At 40.4% G+C, this 18,307-nt stretch overlaps 1 protein-coding gene across 22 annotated transcripts in view; it reads left to right on the top strand.

The window, feature by feature from the left end:
- The window catches only part of ABI3BP (ABI family member 3 binding protein), a 183,447-nt gene that overhangs the window by 27,020 nt on the left and 138,120 nt on the right, over nucleotides 1-18,307 (top strand). For 19 of the 22 annotated variants that reach the window (XM_058424358.1, XM_058424389.1, XM_058424398.1 and 16 more), the window contains exon 2: nucleotides 16,939-17,043. The exons of 1 other annotated variant lie outside the window; for it this stretch is intronic. In XM_058424358.1, coding sequence (XP_058280341.1) covers nucleotides 16,939-17,043 — 105 coding nt within the window. Of the gene's footprint in view, nucleotides 1-16,938; nucleotides 17,044-18,019; nucleotides 18,265-18,307 lie in introns of those variants that run through there. 2 more of the 22 variants (XM_040053974.1, XM_040053982.1) reach the window with 1 other exon arrangement.

Consider the following 18,307-nt stretch of genomic DNA (forward strand, 5'->3'; position numbering starts at 1 on the left):
GGAGAGATGAAACTTCTGTATCTTAACCTGTAATAGTACCACACTGTCCTATGCACCTGATGATTCTCTTGCATTATGTGGTTCAAAGTCTTGTTTGTGACCTTTTTAATTATTATTTTTGTGGGCCACTGGCACGGTTTTCCTAAACTTCAGATGAAACCTGTCTCTTATATGGAGTCTTTGCATTACAGAAGCATTCCTGCTTTCTGTAATGAATCTGAAACCTTGTTCCTGACATTGTCAGTTCAGCCAGATGTTAAATTTCTGTATTCTTTTCATTTTGCCAGTCTGGCATTTTATAAGCTGTGTGAGGTCTCTCAAATCACGTTGCTTTACATCTGTGTCACACTCTGATGAAGGCATTATGAAGTATTTCCTTACATCAGGGTAAGGGAACTGTTGTAACTGGTCATACCCACGCTTAGCATACCCTATCTGCAGAGAAGAACACAATAAAAAGCCTCAGATTTTTAAGTATTTCCATAAGAATATTCTCCCCTAATTCCTTTTTGGCTTGGTTCATTGTAAATTAATATCTTTAGTGTTAATGCTTATGATATGGTCACGTCTTAATGAGAATTAAGGGCATTTTGAAATGGCATTGGTATTGGAATTAGAGTCCATACATGGTCAATGACCTAAGCAGCTCTTTGAAACATTTTTTTCCCCAACAATTTCATGTGGAAAATTACCAGGCCCAAAAGTACTATATCTCTGCATCCTTTAGAACTTATTTGTGCTAGTGATGCAATTTGCATCATCTGAAATCTTGAAACTGATGTTTTGTGTTCCTTGTTTTAGTAACATGTCACTAGCTTCTGACACAAGATTCTGTTAGTCTTACTATTTCTAGAATAGCTTAACATGGGTGTCTTTGGTTTCAGAACCCCCAGAATCCTTTAGAGTCCTTTAAGTCTCAACCTGAAGGACTGAATTTGCTGAGATATTTGCTATTTGTGTATTTTTTTTTTTTTTTTTCCTTTCTTAGAACAGTTGACAGCCTTTCTCTGTAGTACCAAGTTTCTGGCTGTAGAAGCACATGTTGATGTCTAAAATGTTGGCATAAAATTATGGATTGTTGAGCAGTAACCTGCTTAAAGTGCCACATTATTACACCTCATGACTTACTATTGATGGTTTTCTTATGCACGGTTGTTAGAGCTCCTGAGCACCAGTTTTGAAATTAGGAAGACCCTATAAATCTTGGAATCATCTCAGTCAATGACAAACCCACTTTTTAAAAAACTCATTAATAGTGACTTGCAGCGCAACAGCTGATGTAATAATGGGTGTGTATAAACAAATCGCTCATTTCCTGGCAAATATTCTGGTACCCCTGCCTTGCCTTCATTGCTATCAGATTTCCTCTGGATGGTTACAGCTTTTAATTATTTTCTTTTCAAAATTCTCCCTTGGTTCCCATAAGGAGCCTGCATAAGAGTCATGTGTAGGTATAATCTCATACAAGTATTTCTGGCATTTTTCTAGCTTAGTCACAGCATACACTGGATTTCAGGGCTGGTGTGCAGAACATCTATAAACAAAATCACAGTCGTTATGGGCAGTCCTACGGTCTCTAAGACAACAAGAGACTACGTCATCATTTGCTCTTACCTCCTGTGTATTGCAAATCACTTTCAATTTTCAGTAAAAGCAGAAATTGCCTTTAATAAAGGTTTTTGAGTGGAAAGGTCCTGTACAGTTACTGTTTGAGTCCCAAATGGTGGTGGTTTTTTTTGTTTTTTTGTTTGTTTGTTTGTTTTTTTGTTGTTGTTGTTTTGTTTTGTTTTCCCTTCCTTTGCACTGAAGAGCAGAGTATAGCTGTCAGTTGATCTGAACATCAAGGAGAGATCTGCTGCTTTGACATTCCTCCGTATGGTACTTGTTCAAGGAATTTGTTCCACAAGTGCCCAGTGCTGTCATGCTTCCCTGACACGATGGATTTTGTCTGTGTGCACAGTAGGACTGCGTGTAAGCCCTGCACCATGGAAGACAGGTTCTGGACATACAGTGAGGCCAGCAGACCCATTCACACTGTCCTCTTTGCTCAGCTGGACCATAGCCTGTGCATTAGCTTGGGACCAGTCCTGTTCTTGGCTGCTGCTTTCTTATTAGTATCTCCCTTTGGTAGGAAAAGGGTTATTGATCACCTATAAAGCTTGTCCATTGTGAATAGTAAATCATAAGGGATGATAATGGGGAATCTTAAGCAGGTTGCTGCTTAATTTTATAATCCATAGTTTTATAATGCCAGCATTTTAAACTTCACCACCCGCTTCTACAGCCAGATACTTGATACTGCAGAGAAAGGCTGTCCGCTGTTCTAAGAAAGGAAAAAGAAAAAATGCAAACATCTCAGCAAATTCAGTCCCTTAGGTTGGGACTTACCTGAGGAGAAGGAATCCCAGGAGTCAGTGTCCAAAGCCTTATTAAAGTTGAGGTGAACATCTGCCAGTCTTCCCGTACCTACCAAGCTAATCACCACTGAAGATTTTTAGGTTTAATAAGAATGATTTCTCCTTCATAAATCCATGTTGACTACTCCCAATGGCATGTATCTGAAAATTGTTTCCAAGATTAGCTCCTCCAGCACCTTGTTGTGAACTGGCCTCCTGTTCCCTAGATCCTCCTCGCCTTTATTGAACAAGCAAGTGACTCTTATTTTCTCCTGATCGTGGGGAATCTCTCTTGATCACCACAACCCTTCAACCACATTCAAGACTGGTCTTGCAACTTCATCCGCCAGCTTTCTCAGGATCCCTGGATTCCTTCTGTCAGGCTCCATGGATTTACACACATTCAGTTATTCTGCTGAGGTTAAGCCTTCCTTTCATCTAGGCCTGATTAGATCATCAGTTCCATTGTGTTTCTGGTAAATCAGCATTACCCTCTCTTCTTCATATAGAAACACACAAATACATAAACTCATGAGACTCCAGCAACCTCTTAACTTTTCTGCTCTCTTGTCAAAGATCTTCCTTAAGAGATAGCATAAACTTTATTTTCAGAAGCATTTCATAGTATCCATATTATTAACCTGTTATGCAGAAGTAGTTACACAGAAGAGCTCCAGGAACAGATAAAGGCACTACTGTAATAAAGACTATTAGGATAATGTTTTGGTCAAATCCTTATTGGCTTTCTCTTAAGACTTTCAAAACAAGTTCCCAACAGAAGCATATTGAGACAGCAATAGTTGTCCTGTATATTTTTAATTAAAATTCAACTAGAAAGAGAAAAACATCAGCAAAAATCTCACAAATATCTTTGTAGGAGGAACATCAGAGCAGGGTCACAAGGATCCAGAAAGGGGGAACAGGATTCACACCAGAGATTAACACAGTCTGTTTTCATTAACTCAGCTTCTACTTCTAACTCCTTTTTGCCATTCAAAGGATGCTGCAGATGCTATTAAAAGACAGGATGGTCTGGGATTCCTTCTGTGTCCTGTGAAATCCTAATAGACCAACTGACAAACTGTGGGTGAGATAAGTGGATAGTGAGGTGGATTGAAAACTTGCTGAATGGCTGTGAATTTTTCAGCATTTGAACTTGAGTGTCTTAAATAATGTGTCTGCTCTAGTTTTTTGAGAGACAGAGTGAAGTGGAGTGTGGTCAGAGGAGAATAATTCCTTTACAAAAGCCTTAGATGTTTCAAGCCAGAACTGCAAGTATTTTGACAGTTATTCATTGGATGAAGGCTGAGGGAATTAATTGGTATGTTCTAAATCCAGGACATCTTTGTTGCAGTTTATTAGGATTATTTTGACTTTTGGCAACCCACAAGGTGAATATTCCAAAATGTTTAGTTTAATGATTTAAAGTATTACTTTACAGAAATCTGCCTACCACAGTAAATTTCTTCATCACAGTGTTAAAAGGCAGGTAAGAAAAATTTCACAACGCAACAGAAGGGCTATTGCCCTTATATCAATAAAGCAGTGCAAGCATAAAATGAATGCTGTAAAATGAGCGTGCAAGGGACATGCTGGTGACTAAATAAAATCCTTCCTGTGTTTTTAGAAAAGAAAAAGGTGAGATAAATCAAAAAGAAAGATTAACATAGGCTCACATAACAAGGTGGATACATTTGTAATACTCATTTTGAATATGGAGATCTCTAAGCAGTTGTTTCATGCACATTTTTGTGTACCAATTTTAATATTCATCCAGCCATGCCCTGCCCTGCAGGGGGGAACCCTGACCTATGCCTGAAGTTGTTACTTTTGACTTCATTCTTTTGGTCAGTATTGGAGAAAATGAAAGCTCTCTCTTTCTCTGTCTCCCCCGCCCCAACCCCTTCCCTCCGTTAGCTTGATAATGCGTTGAGTAACAGTTGGCAGCTTTGTTAGTTGTTTTGAAAGCTAAAAAAACCCTTTTGGTACCTTAGAGACTAAATGCTGTTTGTGAAATAAGTGATGCTGTACGCTTTGTCAGTTTATTGGCTGCTTTCTCACATGCTCTCTGGAAAATCCCTGTAGTCCCCATGTACTTCTTCCCATCGTTCCCTTCCCCTACTTGCACACTACAGAAGATACCTCTAGTTTTTCTATTGTCATGTTGCTTGAAGACCTTTTGTCTTTCAGCATCCAAACGCTGTTCCCAGGGGGTCTTCTAGAAATTGTTCACCCTGACTCATGTGAAACTGAGCTAAATCTCTTCTGATCAAAAGAGATTAAAACTGCTTTTCTGAGAAAATGATGTCTGACACTGTAATTTCCATTTGAAAACAGCTAACATCTGTGGAAAGTGCATAACCAATGCCTGAGGAATTTCTGCGAATTCAGTCCATGTCGTGTTTGACTTTTTTTTCAGTTCTCCTATAGAAGAAAAGGGAGGGTGGGGGGAACAGGGGGAAGAAGCCTCTGACCCAGGACTGAGCTAATTTTGGTTTCAGCGTACCCTGACAGTATCAAGAGGTTGTCTTTCTTTCTGCTGTTTTTCTCTATTTTGGGGACTGCTCTATACTTGCAGCACTTGTTCCCTCGCCACTGGCTCACTGAGGGTGAGCCAGCATCTTGAATACTGAGTTAAGAATTAATTGATCCAGTAGATCAACTCCATGTTTGTACTGATTGCACAACACCGCTGATGCTGTGGGGTTTTCCCCTTAACTACTTTCACTCATCATTGCCCACAAATTCTTAGGGACTTGGCAGATGGCAGAACATTTTGCTGTTAAAGGAAAGGCTTGTTACAAAAGGTATGCCTGTATACACATGTGTAGTTAATCAAAAGGTTTATCTCCACCTACTAAATAATTCCAGCAGCCAAGACTGAGTTGTAATTTGGTACAGTAGCAAAACTGAAGTGCATTATGTTATTCTGTAACATTTTTATACCATTCCAGGAATTCTGTTTGCAGACTTCTGAGAGCCTTTGATGCCCTTTTATGTCCCAAATTTTCTAAACCAAATCTCCTGGTATCGTCAGAGTTGTTATAAATTATACAGGGGAATGCAAGCTATTTAGCTGTTCTGATGCTGTCCAAAGGCCAGACACATCCCACTAGTAATCTGAAGTTTTGAGTACTTTCCTGAGTTGGCTAGGGAAACTTTCATCCACAGCGAAGCAAGTAGTACACTGCTTTAATTTATAATTTATAAGTGATTTCATCATGTAATGAGAATGGGACCCATTCAGTTTAGTATTCTTTGAATACTAAATACTTTGAATATCTGTTTTTTTCATTTTCTCATCAAATTAAACAAAGAAATGGTGGTACTGTAATTCTTCTCTGCCTTTAGAGACTGAAGAATTTTCTTACCAAGTGGTATTCCATTTCTTTGTAAGATTTGATGGTTTATCTTACTCAACACTCAAAGTAGGAAACGTCCTCTGTTTGTCGATACTTTTTTAAAGCTCCTCTGTGCAAAACCATATTTAGCATCTGCTTATAAAGATAAGAATGGCACATGTGAGATCAGAACATATTTCCAATTTCATAGGTATGTGACTATGACTGAGAGGATTTAGATCCATTTGAGGATTACTACTGCTCCTGGTCTGGAATGCACAGATTTGTAGTTAAGATTCAGAGATTCCTTTTCTCACAGTATGCCAGTAAGTAGCTTGTAACTAAAATAAAAAGGGAGATTTTTTTCCCCTGTGCACTGGAGAGGGTATAGTAAGATATTTGTAATGTGAACTGAAGGAAAAGATAACACACGAAGGAATCAAACCCAAAAATAATCTTCATATTCTCTCTTAATTATAAGATTAAAATTGAAAATCAATGCAATGGTGAGCAAGCATACGTTAATGTTTTTTCCATGTGTCTTCAACTAGTATTTCTCATCATTGAATACTTTGCTTTTTCATTGGTGTAGCGGATACAGAGCTTATTTAAAAACTAGTTTTATATTAATTGGTGCAAATGTATTAATATTTTTATTTGGAATAAATGTAATTTGCCATCTACAAAGTATACTAAAATTCTTATTTTCTTGTTAGACTAGGGGATAATCATGTATGTGGTTGTTACGTGGCTTCTCGTACCTTACCAATGAGGGCTTTGTCCTGTCATGTAATAGCCATCCAGAAGATTTGTTTTTATGGTGTTTTGTGGGTTTTCATAACTTGAGAGCAGGTCAGGGTCCTCTGCAAGCATCTCTGTGGTGAGCTGGTGGTGACTGCAGCCAGGTGTCAACGCTGCAAAATGAACACAATGCTCAGAGTTCTCATTTGTCTGCAGGGACACCGTGGATGAACGGCTTGAGAGAGGAAGTCTCCTTTCGGGGAGAATATCCTTACATTTTTATGACTGATGCAAACTGGCAGAATACAGTTACTGAACTAGTAAAGTATTTGTCTAGTGATTAAACAGGAATTCATAGTTGAGGGTCATCTGGCACTCTGTGCTCAATTTTGCTTCAAAATTGTCCTACTCTGTGCTGTCAACCTCTCTCCGAAAATACAGAAACAATTCTTTTGTGGGAAAAAAAAAATTTGAAGTAAGCTCTAAATTTGTATGCATGCTTCTGTGTGTTCGCTGTAACACAAAGATGCTGATATTTTTTGATAAATAGCAATATCAACTGCTACAAAAATACCTCACTGTTGCACAAGAAGAGATTTCCAAAGTGTACTATTACAACTGGGTGTACTCCAGGGAGTGTCCATCTCTCTGTAGCGGCTCCCAGCTCTTACAGATCATCTGAGCTCTTGAAAACTTGCACTTTGGACACTATATCTATGTTCCTTGAAAGTTTTTCAATATCCTGAGGTACAACCGGGTTCAAGAGGTTCTACATATACTCACAAAACAAAATTCAATTTTATATGAAAGAAAAGTTTTACAGGATTTTAAACTAGCAAAGAATTTAGAATTCTGTTTTTCGGCTCTTTAAATTATGAGACAGTTCCCAAACTCTAGGTTTCCCAAATACTAAGGATTTTTTTAAGGTAAATTATGTTAAAATGTGGGTTTTTTTCTGGACATGTGATGTTATAACTCTTCTGTATTGCGTGTACCTTTTTATATGGCGTAAAGGAGAATGCTGAATTTCTTTACCTGTAAATAGTATTTTAAATTCAGAAACTACAGAAAAGGTTGTGTTCTCCAAATCAATATTCACTTTTCATGCTAGGAAGTACACTGGTTTTATTTATATATATATATATATATATATATATATATATATATGAATGGCTGGAAAGAGACTCTCCTGTCTCCTGTTCATCCCCACTTAATCCTTTTCATGTGATGGGAATGTTTTGGATAGCAGAGCTAGACTATTTTCAGGTGGAACTGAATTGGAAGGTAAGATCCACCTTATAGGATGTAACCTGCTACAGCCACTTGGGTTTATTTGGCTTGGTTTTTGCTAGCAGGGATGGCCACAGAGGTGTATTCTGTGAGACGATGCTGGAAGCCTCCACTGTGTCCAGCAGAGTCAATCCCTGGCAGCTCAAAAGAGGGACATGCTGCTGGCCAAGGCTGGGCCAATTAGAGATGGTGATAAGGCCCCTGTGATAAGAAATTGTAACAAAGGTTGGGGTGCAGTTTTAATTACAGTCAGAGGAGCAGGAGTGAGAACATGTGAGACAAACAACGGTGCAGACACCAGAGTCAGTGAAGAAGGAAGGACTCCTGGCATTGGAACCAAGATTCCCCTTTCAGGCCGTGGTGAGGACCATGGTGAAGCAGCTTTCCCTTAGCAGCTCATGGGGATCCACCAGGGATACAGAGATCCACTCACAGCCTGTGAGGGAAATGCTCACACTGGAGCAGGTGGATGCCTAGAGGAGGCTTTGACTCTGTGGGAAACCCATGGAGAGAGGGAGCCCTGCTCCCATGCTGGAGCAGCCTGTCCTTGAAGGACTGGACCCCATGGAAGAGTGATCCATGCAGCAGCAGTCTGGGGAGGAATGTTGCCTGTGGGATGGACTCTGGCTGCAGCAGTTTGCAAAGAGCTGTTTCTCGTGAGATGGAAGAAGACAAGTTCATGGAGAGCTGTCTTCCCATGGGAGAGATTCCATGAAGTAGCAGAGGAACAACTCCTCTCCCTGAGCAGTGGGAGAAGCCTTGGGTGATGAACCGACCATAACCCCACTCCATGTCTCCTGCTGGGGTAGGAAACAAAGCTGGGAAGGAGGAAGGGGTGCGGGGATGGTGTTTTTAAGGGCTTATTTTCTCTCTCATTATCCTGCTCTGATTTTGTTAGCGATAAATTCAGTTTACATCTCTAAGCTGAGCCTGTTTTGTCCATGATGGTGTTTAATAAGTGATGTCTCCTGGTCCTTACCTCAACCCATGGAGCCTTTGTTAAATTTTCTCCCCTCTGTCCGGTTTCAGAGAGGGTGAGTGAGTGGCTTTCACGGGTACCTGGCATCTGGCCAGGGTCAACCCACGACAACACCTCTGGCCATTTGGTCCACAGAACCAGGTTAAGACCAGGGTTAAGTAACTCTTGTTCTGTCCTGAACCTAAAGCAAGGATGTTTGGCCTGATGCACTGTTTGACTGTACAAAGTAATTTCTTTTGGGCTGTGGTTTTTGCTAAAGCTAAGCACAGTCCTTGACATAAAAGAAATCTTCTAACACACGTTTGAGAGCTACCTGCCGGAAATGTGCAGTTTGTTTTTGAAGTGAAACATAACCCCTTTCCTCTACAATGTGCTTTGACTATAATGTTTCAGACTTGTTTTGATTAGATTTACAGTTGTTAAATACTTGCTCCAAGAGTGTCATGCAAATAACTTTGTTCTAAAGACAGCATTTAGAGTTTATTTAATCCTGGGTTTAGTTTGCTTCAAATAAATTGTACATGCACTGTTCCTTTAATCTTCATGTAATGTAACTTCCTATTTTTTTTAATCATCCCCGGATACAGAGGACAATTATAACAAGTAAATGTATGAATTTCATATTAATATGTACAAGTTCTTTATAATAAATGTGCTGTGTACTTTAGAATAATATACTTCTGTTGCACATTATTATATGCTCATTAGCATATGCCTTTTTCAGCATAAATGAAATGTATATTTCATAGTGGTTTTTATATGTTTAAATTCTGTGCACAGTAGTGACAAGCAGTGACATTTGAATATTATTCACAGTGTTCTGACCTAGATAAGCCTACTGATGTCGAGTGCAAACTAATGTGGCCAAATCCAGCCAAAAAGTTTCTGGAATATGTGTTTTAGGCCAAAATGACTCATAAGGAGAGAGGAAAAAACATGAATTATTTCCCTCCCGTCTTTGCATGCATTCATCAAATCTGGTGCATCCTAGCCAAAGAATTAATTTTCTTATGCCAAGAAAATAATATCTTTTAATAAAGAATCTGGTCGTCTTCCTCCATAAAACTTTGAGATGACTTCTCTGCTTTTCGTAAAAAGTTATTAGTGTTCTGTTTTTATTATTTGCTCTAGTTTTTGCGGGGCTTTCCCTGGCTTTTTGTCAGAACATTGAGACTGGTGTAGAGAAAGGGAAGAGGGAAATAAGCACAGTTTAAGGCTGCACCTGCTGTTTCTGGAGTGGGCCAGATTCAGTACTGAGTTGCATTTGATTCGGTGTCCCCACCTGGAGTAAGGCAGAACTTTAACTTGTTTGTTTGGTTTTGGTCTTTTTCTGTGATGAACTGAGCCGATAGCCACGGGGAGCACAATTTTTTCTATTTTAAGAAAAAGAGCACAGGCAACAGCCTTGTACGCTTTTGTGCATTGCCTTGATCCAAGAGCAGTTTGCTCTCTCTTCCATTGTCCTTGGAGCTTAGGCTGGGCAGCGCCATGCAACAACCAGGGAAAAGCGCAACCCACGAGCAGAACCAGCAGGGTTTGGTAGCGGCACGCAGAGCAGCAGCAATCTTCCCAATCCTTCTTCTCTCTGAGAGCGGATTACGCTGTGTAGGGCACACCTGGTTCCCCTGCTGGCGCTCCAGCGGGCTCGCCAACCCCTTCTGCGGGGGCACCCGCTGCTGTGGAGCCGACCGCTGTCCTCCGCGTGTGTCCCGCTGTCCTCCGCGTGTGTCCCGCTGTCCTCCGCGTGTCCCCCGCTGTCCCCCCCGTGTCCCGCTGTCCCCCGTGTGTCCCGGTGTCCCCGTGTCCCGCTGTCCCCCGCGTGTCCCGCTGTCCCCCGGCTGCGCTCTGGCGGCGGCCGGCGGCAGCGCCCGGAGCGCTCGGGGCGGGATCCCCCCGCAGCTGGAACACTGGGAAGGGCAGCTAAGGAGCGAGCCGAGGGGAAAGGCCCACGGCACGGAAGAATGGTGGGTGTGTTGAGAAGTCCGGAAGCGTGTTACGGCTCTTTGAGATGGAAGCCAGAAGTACTTGATTAGGATGTGGCAGAGCAATGAGGAAGTGGTAGCGTAAGGGCATGGTAGTTTGTCCTGTGGTAATAATCCAAAATAAACCATATCTGTATCAGATATGTGATATGACATGTGGCATGTGGTATTTATTCCTGTACAAACCCACTAACTTGGCAAACATCAGAGGAGTCAATCGTTAGCACGCCATTGTTATCTTCAGACGTGAGTGCTTCTGCAGATCCGTGATGCAGACAGATCTCTCTTCTTCAAAGCAGAGTTGCCAATGGCATCAGCATTCAGGTCTAAATGTATAAACAGATTTTGTATCCTATCCTAGTGTAAAGTAATAGACTCCAGACTTCACATCTGAGTTCACTAATCTGGACTGTGATCTTACAATACCTTCACAAATCAGAACGTATTGTGGAAAGAGACTGAAATAGACCAGGAGGTGCTGACTTCCGCAAAGGAAGTTTGTAATGCAGTACTGAAAGACCGATACCTGGTACACCGTGGATTGTGAAAGCCATCTTCCAAAGCAATCTGGGACAGGAGTGGTGCTTAAAGTCTTTGCTCATATTTTGGCATGTATAGAAAAATTATAATTGAGAATAATTTAGGCTATCCAAAATTCATTCTAATCACAGGGAAATCAACATATGCTAAGATATTTTTGATTCATGCGATTACTCTGTTAAAGACTCATTACTGTCGCACGCCTTTTTGTGTTTTGCTCTTTGTTTCTACATTTCAAGGTAATCAGTTTGTGTTGAGGCAGACTGTGATAAGTATTTAGAGATACGATGGCAGGAAAGGCAGAGACAGAAGGTGTTTGGAAGGGATGTTCTGGGGTAATCCAAAAATAGAGAGGCTGTAATTGTGTTAATTATCTCAAGTGGCACAAATCAAATGTGTTCATAAAAGAGGTAAGTTTTCTTCGCAGACGGAAGCAGTGTCTTCAGTACTTGGTAATTACATAGTGCTTCAAAGGCCGGGCTAGGATTTTGCTGTAGAGGCTCGATGAGGTTGAGCAGATTTATTTCTGTTAAGGTGTAACAATGAAGAGGAAGCCTTCAGGTGAGGAACCTATTTGATGTGTTGAGTGTTTGCTTAAAGAAGCTGGTTTCTTTTGGTAGTGTTTTAAGATATAAATTGTAGCACACATTTTGTGTTTGATGGAGTGCACATCTGCCAAAGTGGTTCACAGAGACTGTGATCAACTATCTGGCCAAGTAAGTGGTTGGATTCTTGGGCTTAGAGGGCAGTAGGTAGTGGATCGTACACCACCTAGGTGAGAGTAACAAGTGGAGCACCAGAGATATCTTAGGATCTATCTCTTTAACATCTTTGTCAGTAACCTGGAGTGATAGAACAGACTTTTGTCAGGTTTTCAGGTGACACAATTTGGATGTTCACTTGATATTCCTTAGGGCAGGGATGCCATTCAGAGGGACCTCACCAGGCTGGAGGAATGGGCTGACAGGAACGTCGTGAAATTCCACAGGTACAACTGCAAAGTCCTGTGTCTGTATGGGAGCAGCCCCTGCAGCGGTACAGGCTGGGGGCTGACTGGTTGGGAGCAGCCCTGGTGAAAAGCAGAGCGGGATCATGGTGGATGGAAGGCTGCACAGGAGCCAGCAGCAGGTCCTGGGCTGTATGAACAGGAGCGTGGCCAGGAGGTTGAGGGAAGTCATTTCCCCCCACTACTCACCATTTGGTGAATTACATATCTAGACAGCATCCAGTGTTGGTCTCTCACCCCACCCCCAAATTCAGGACAGACGATGATAAACTGGAGCAAGTCTAGAGAAGGGCAACCAAGATGGTCAGGCTCTGGAGCACTTGCCTTGTGAAGACAGGCTGAGGGAATGGGACTCGGTCAGTCAGGACAAGGGAACCTAACAGCAGCCTTTCCAGTGTTTCCCGAGAGGGGGCCAAGAACATGGAGCTAGGCTCCTCACATTGCTGTGTCATGGGGGCATGAGAGAAGACAGGCATGAGCTACACCGAGGAAGAGTTAGACTGGTTATAAGGGAAAAATTATTTTCCCTGTGTGGATGGTCAGGCATTGTACCAGGAGCCTGGTGAGCTCTGCAGAGTGCTTCCTTGGAGCCAGTCAAAACCTGACTGTTAAAAAAAAAAAAAAAAAAAAAAATTAAAAGGCAAAATAAGCCCCTGTCGGGGGCTTACCCCAACATTGAGGTGGTTTCAGGGTCCTTTGCTCCCCTGCACAGCTCCGAGCCGAGCCGAAGGAAGAGACGGAGTTCTCAGGTTTAGATTTTTCAAGGTTGCATACTTCGTTTATTGTTTCTTATCTTACAATTTTCTCAGAGTCCGACAAGATGTTCGCAGCTGCATGGATTCCTCACGTCCCCCCCATAGCTGGGCTGTCCTTATCTTTTATACTAATTACTACGTATTTCTTATTTACTATTTCTTACCAATGTCTATCACTATTACTAAAAAGGTCATCTTTACTTTGACCCAATCCTCACTAACTACTTTGTGCCACGTCAATCCAGCAATGGAGTGAGGGAAGGAGAAGAAGAAGGAGACAACGCCCCAGATTCTCCATCTTGTCCCCATTCACTTCAATGCTAGGAACCTAAAACTATTATTTTCTCATTCTGTGATAAGCTAAACTACTATTTCTCACATTCTTGTGGCCTGTAAACCTTCTCTCAGTGTAGGAAGTTTTTCCCATGGACTTAAATCAAAGCCAGTGTCTCTCTGAGCTCTGGGCTGGGGTCCCAGACCCCCCTGCCCAGGTCCCTGACCCTCCAGGGCAACCAAAGGAATGCCCTGGACTCCAACAAGCCCCAAATAAAGTAGTATAAAATCTTGATAACAGGGAGGAGTGGCACTGTTGGAAAACTGGAATTGTGTTAGTTCTTCATGTGGCAGGTCATGATAATGTTATCAGAACTGCAGAACTGAGTATTATTTGTGTTACGAAGGGAACAATAAGGTAAGTCAATACTTAATAGAGAAATTAATTCAATGGGGCTTTTAAAAATAAATGAATATATTTATATTAGTTTACTTAATAAATAAATGAAATTTTAATTTTGTAAAATATTTTCAAAATACCCATTTTTTGAAATAAATGGATATTTCACTCCATGTTGTACAGAATTTTGGTGAAATACACTGCCTGTTAGAAAAGATGAGTCACTGTCTGCAATTACAAGTGTCAAATGAGTGCTGAGAGAGTTTGAACTATGTAAAACATATCACAAGAACCAGCTATTCTGTCTACTCCTTTCCACTGAATGTCTTCCTTTCACTTCGTCTCAGATCCCATCAATCTGGAAATCTGGAAATCTGTTTGGGATAAGGACACTGGAATGCCCTGACTTTGTCACTTTTATGCTATGAAATTAATGTGTCTTACATTTAAATAATAGACTAACGCGTGAACACTGTATTTTTGATGGCATGAGAGCTCAAATGTTTGCTTATCAAAATAAAAATGGATATTGGAAAAGAAGTAATTGCAGACTTCTAGAAAGAAAATATTTCCTTTTTCCTTCTTTATTTTCCTTCATTTTCCTTCTTTATTTTCCTTCCTTTTCCTTCCTTTTTCTTCTCTGAACAGCACATCTACAAGAATGTTCTTTGACATCTCTCTTTTCCTGAGGGCATTTAGAAGAGATCCCATCACAGTTGCAAGAAAAAGAGTCCAATAATTGAGTCACCCGTAAGAGAATGAAAATTATAATTAACATTTATGTAGCACATTTTATGAAAAAGAGACTTCACAAATAATTGACAAGCATTGCTGAAATGTACAGTATCAACCAGAAATATTCTGAGGAAAGACAGACCAAGTGTACTATGAGTAAGTCCTTACTCTTGGAGAGCTCCACATGACATTATTGTGCTTTTCAAAGTGAAGACAGGATTTTGGTTTTTAAGGTTATTCTTTGCACACTCTTTCTGCTTTAAATTAGAACAGCAAGGAGTCGGCTTTTGCTTGTCAAAATAATCAGGAATGATAAGTGAATTGGCACTGAGACCAAATCTCAACAAAAGAATATTCTTATTTGGAAATAAAATGCGAAAATCTTGTCTCCTGCTCTTCTTCCTCCCATCCCCCCAACTTTTCCTTCCCATATTTTTGTTTTCATTGCGCTTGCCAGTCTGGGAACTATTAAAATAGGACTAGAAAAGCTCTCCTTTACCCCCAGATGTGCTGTGATACTATCTTGTTGGAATCTTCGTTTTCGAGATCTAACCCTCAGAGAATGAGTTGAGGTAAGCAAGTAAACTTTTGAGTACTTGGCTTTGTTACTTAAATATGAATTTGGTGGTGAAAAGGAAGAGTCACTGGAGGATCAGAGGTTTTGTCTTTTCCTGTTTGATCTGTTTGAGACTTTTCATTACAACACTTAGCTCAAATTCTTGCCTTTTATGTTAAAGGTATAACACAGAACTGTCATTAACTGAATCTTCTTTGTTTAATATTTTCCTGCCAAGGAGTCAAAGGGCGGGTGATGTACTTCCAGGTTTGTGTGAATGAGAGAAACCTGAGGGATGTGCTGGGTTTGATGACTTTGTGAATGGAAGTCATATTCTCTCTCTGTTTCAATGGAGATTGTGAAGCAGCTCCCCAACAAGAGGAGAAATTGGGTACCTGAACAGCATTATGGAAGCATCCAGCAGTGCAGGATAGTGTTTGAAGTCCCAGGAACTCCCTCATGTTCCCATGGTTAGTTTTGCACTGCAGTAGTCAGCATCCATCGAAATGGCAGGAGGATTTAGGAAAAAGGAAAGCAGAAGCAGATTTCCCACCCCCCCCCACCCCCCCCCATTTTTCATGTAGCAGAGATTTCCTAGGAAAGGTTAGTCCTGCAAGAAAAGAAGTGGACCAAATCAAAATGATTATCTATTTATCATCTATGGATGGTGCAGGTGAGGGGAGCATATTAGAAAATTGTACAAGAATATTATTCTCTTTGTACTTTTGACATATATTTAATGGAAAGTTCCACTTGCATCTGCTTATACCGAAATTGTCCCTGATGAAGTATATCCTTGATAAGACACAAGAAAATGCTCCTAGACATGAGTTTTTGAACTATGGGCTGGGAAGAGCTGTGTTCTACAGGGATCAGAGGTAAAATGAGCTGCACAGTCTGCCAGAGTCTCAAGGAGAAGGTTAAATATCTATAGGGAACACCTAAGCAGAGAAGATATGGATGCATAATGCACCAAGGAGGAAGACGCGAGATGTAAGTGGCAGCAGAGAAGCAAGTAGTTGTGAAAGCAGGGATGGGACTATATTTATCTATGAGAGAGGTGGTGAGGTAGGCAAATAATTAAGATGTTTGTTTCACTGAGATTTTTCTGAGTAGAAGCTGGCTTTTGTGCCTTTTTTTGGAAGGTGTTGTGTAATCTTTTGAAGGAAAGCGAATTTGCCATAATACAAATAGGAGAGTCCAGTTTACGCTAATACAAAGACAGCTCTGTGTGACCATGGAGCAGTTTTTGCCATTACTTCTCCCAAGAGACAGTTACATCAAATGATTGATTTCTTATTTTTTAATTTTGAAGGGAAAAAATAGAATATGATTTCTGGAGCATTTTTGAAAATAGTACTTCAACTTTAAAAATAAAAAGAATGGCATGTTTGCTCTCTGTATCCATCTTTCTGTATCCATTTGACACTCTTTTGGTGTGTTTTGTGAGACCCCTGTCTAACTGTACGGCCTTTCAAACATTTTTGCATCTAATTCAAATTGTATCTGTTTCATTTACCTGTTCAGAGTGCTCATATTCAAGATCTGAATCCTCCCAAATACCCTACAGGTAATAATAGTATTCAGAGATTTTTGGGGGTCTCTCTCTCATATTGACTTTCAAGTTGCTCTTCCCAGATTTGAGTTAGTAAATAGTAAAAACGTTTCCTTATGTCCAAATTCAGATAGTATAATGAGTCTGGAACACATTCCCATAGTTCTGCTGTTTGTGTTATAGCTGTGTGCTGCCCATATTGATTAGAAAAAGTTGAAATTCCTCAGGTTTGTTTCTAAGACAATGATTTCTGGTTTCTGTTGTGTTCTCCCTGAATTATGGCAAACACAGGGTCTTTTTAAATACATGATTAATCTGATCTTTAATAAATGCTCCTGTGTGCCTCAAGATATTATCTTTTAATTTTAAATGACTTGTTTCTAACCTAGGTACGAGTGCTGTGGTTTTTCCCTGTTTACAAACACTATGGAAGCAGAACAGTGTCAGGTCCAGTCAAGCAGGAAGTCTGAGCATACTGAAGAACTTCACATATTGTAAGCAAGAGATATGTTTAGGTTTGGTTTTTGATGGTTCTTTTGGGTTTGATTTGTTGTTGTTGTTGTTGTTGTTGTTGGGGGTGGTGTGCATTTCCCTTGGGGACTGTTTTGGGTCTTCTTTATTTGTTGGGTTTTTCCTTGTTTGGTTTTGGGTTTTTTATTTTTAGGAGGAGAGAGAGAGATATCACTACTTAGTTGAATAGATTTAATCTCATTGGAAACTTCTGCAGAGACTGATATGAAATTATTCCTTACTGCTTCCTTTTCTTCTGCTTTATCCTTTCCTTCCCATCTTCTCACTTGTGAGTGGGTCCAAATGCTGTGCTTACTTGGCTTATTGTAAACATGGAGTGCAACAGCATTTAATGGAAAAATAGAACTTATTTTCTACCTAAAGTTATGTAACCGGTGAGAACATCACCCTGGAAGCGTTGCTTTATTACTTTGAATGTGCATTGTACCCATTAACTCACCAGACACTTATGAAAGGGAAAATCATAAAGTATTTTTAAATTGCCAACACTAGAGACAAGTGAAAAAATGACATTTCAATTTTTCAAGTCCAGTTCTTTTGCTGAATAAATATTTACAATGCCTGTTTATAATGTCATGTCAAATTAAACTAGTATTTATTTTACCTGGATGAAAGCCACAAGTTGCCTGAATTAACCTTAAGAAAAATGTTGAGATTGCAAAAATACTGAGGTCAATATAGCAAACAGTCCTCTGAGTAATGCAAATGCTGTTTTTGCAGTTTAAGTCCAGCTCTCTTGGATAAAACAGTGAAAATGCCTCTCAGATCAGTTTTCCATTAATAGAAAGTTTGATATTCATGATTTTATTTTCATGAAATGAAAGTGATAAAATGGTAATGTCTTACCCTTAGTGGTGGAAAAGATCTTGTAGCAAACCCCAGGAGATTATTGAGGGAGAGCCTGATAATATTTTTTTTACGCTAATTCTCGTTTTGCAGGGGGAGTGAATGATGTCATCCTGTCTCCTCCCACTGTGCAAACTAAGCTTGTGTCAAAGTGTTGCTGCCTCTTGTCACAGAGAGAACGGTTCACTTAAATGCAGCTGCGGTGCTTCTGTGTGATACCTGTCAGAGCCATTCCCAGTGCGAGGTTGGGTTTGTGACCATGATGTCAAGATTTGTCTGTCTTCTTTTCTGTGGATATATTGCACTAAACCTGGGAAATACTCAGAAATTGCCCAGAGGCAAGTAGCTATGAACAACTTTCTGGGGGCTTGTTTTCGCTTT

The sequence above is a fragment of the Hirundo rustica genome, chromosome 2 (genome assembly GCF_015227805.2).
Source record: "Hirundo rustica isolate bHirRus1 chromosome 2, bHirRus1.pri.v3, whole genome shotgun sequence".
Lineage (NCBI taxonomy): Eukaryota > Metazoa > Chordata > Aves > Passeriformes > Hirundinidae > Hirundo > Hirundo rustica.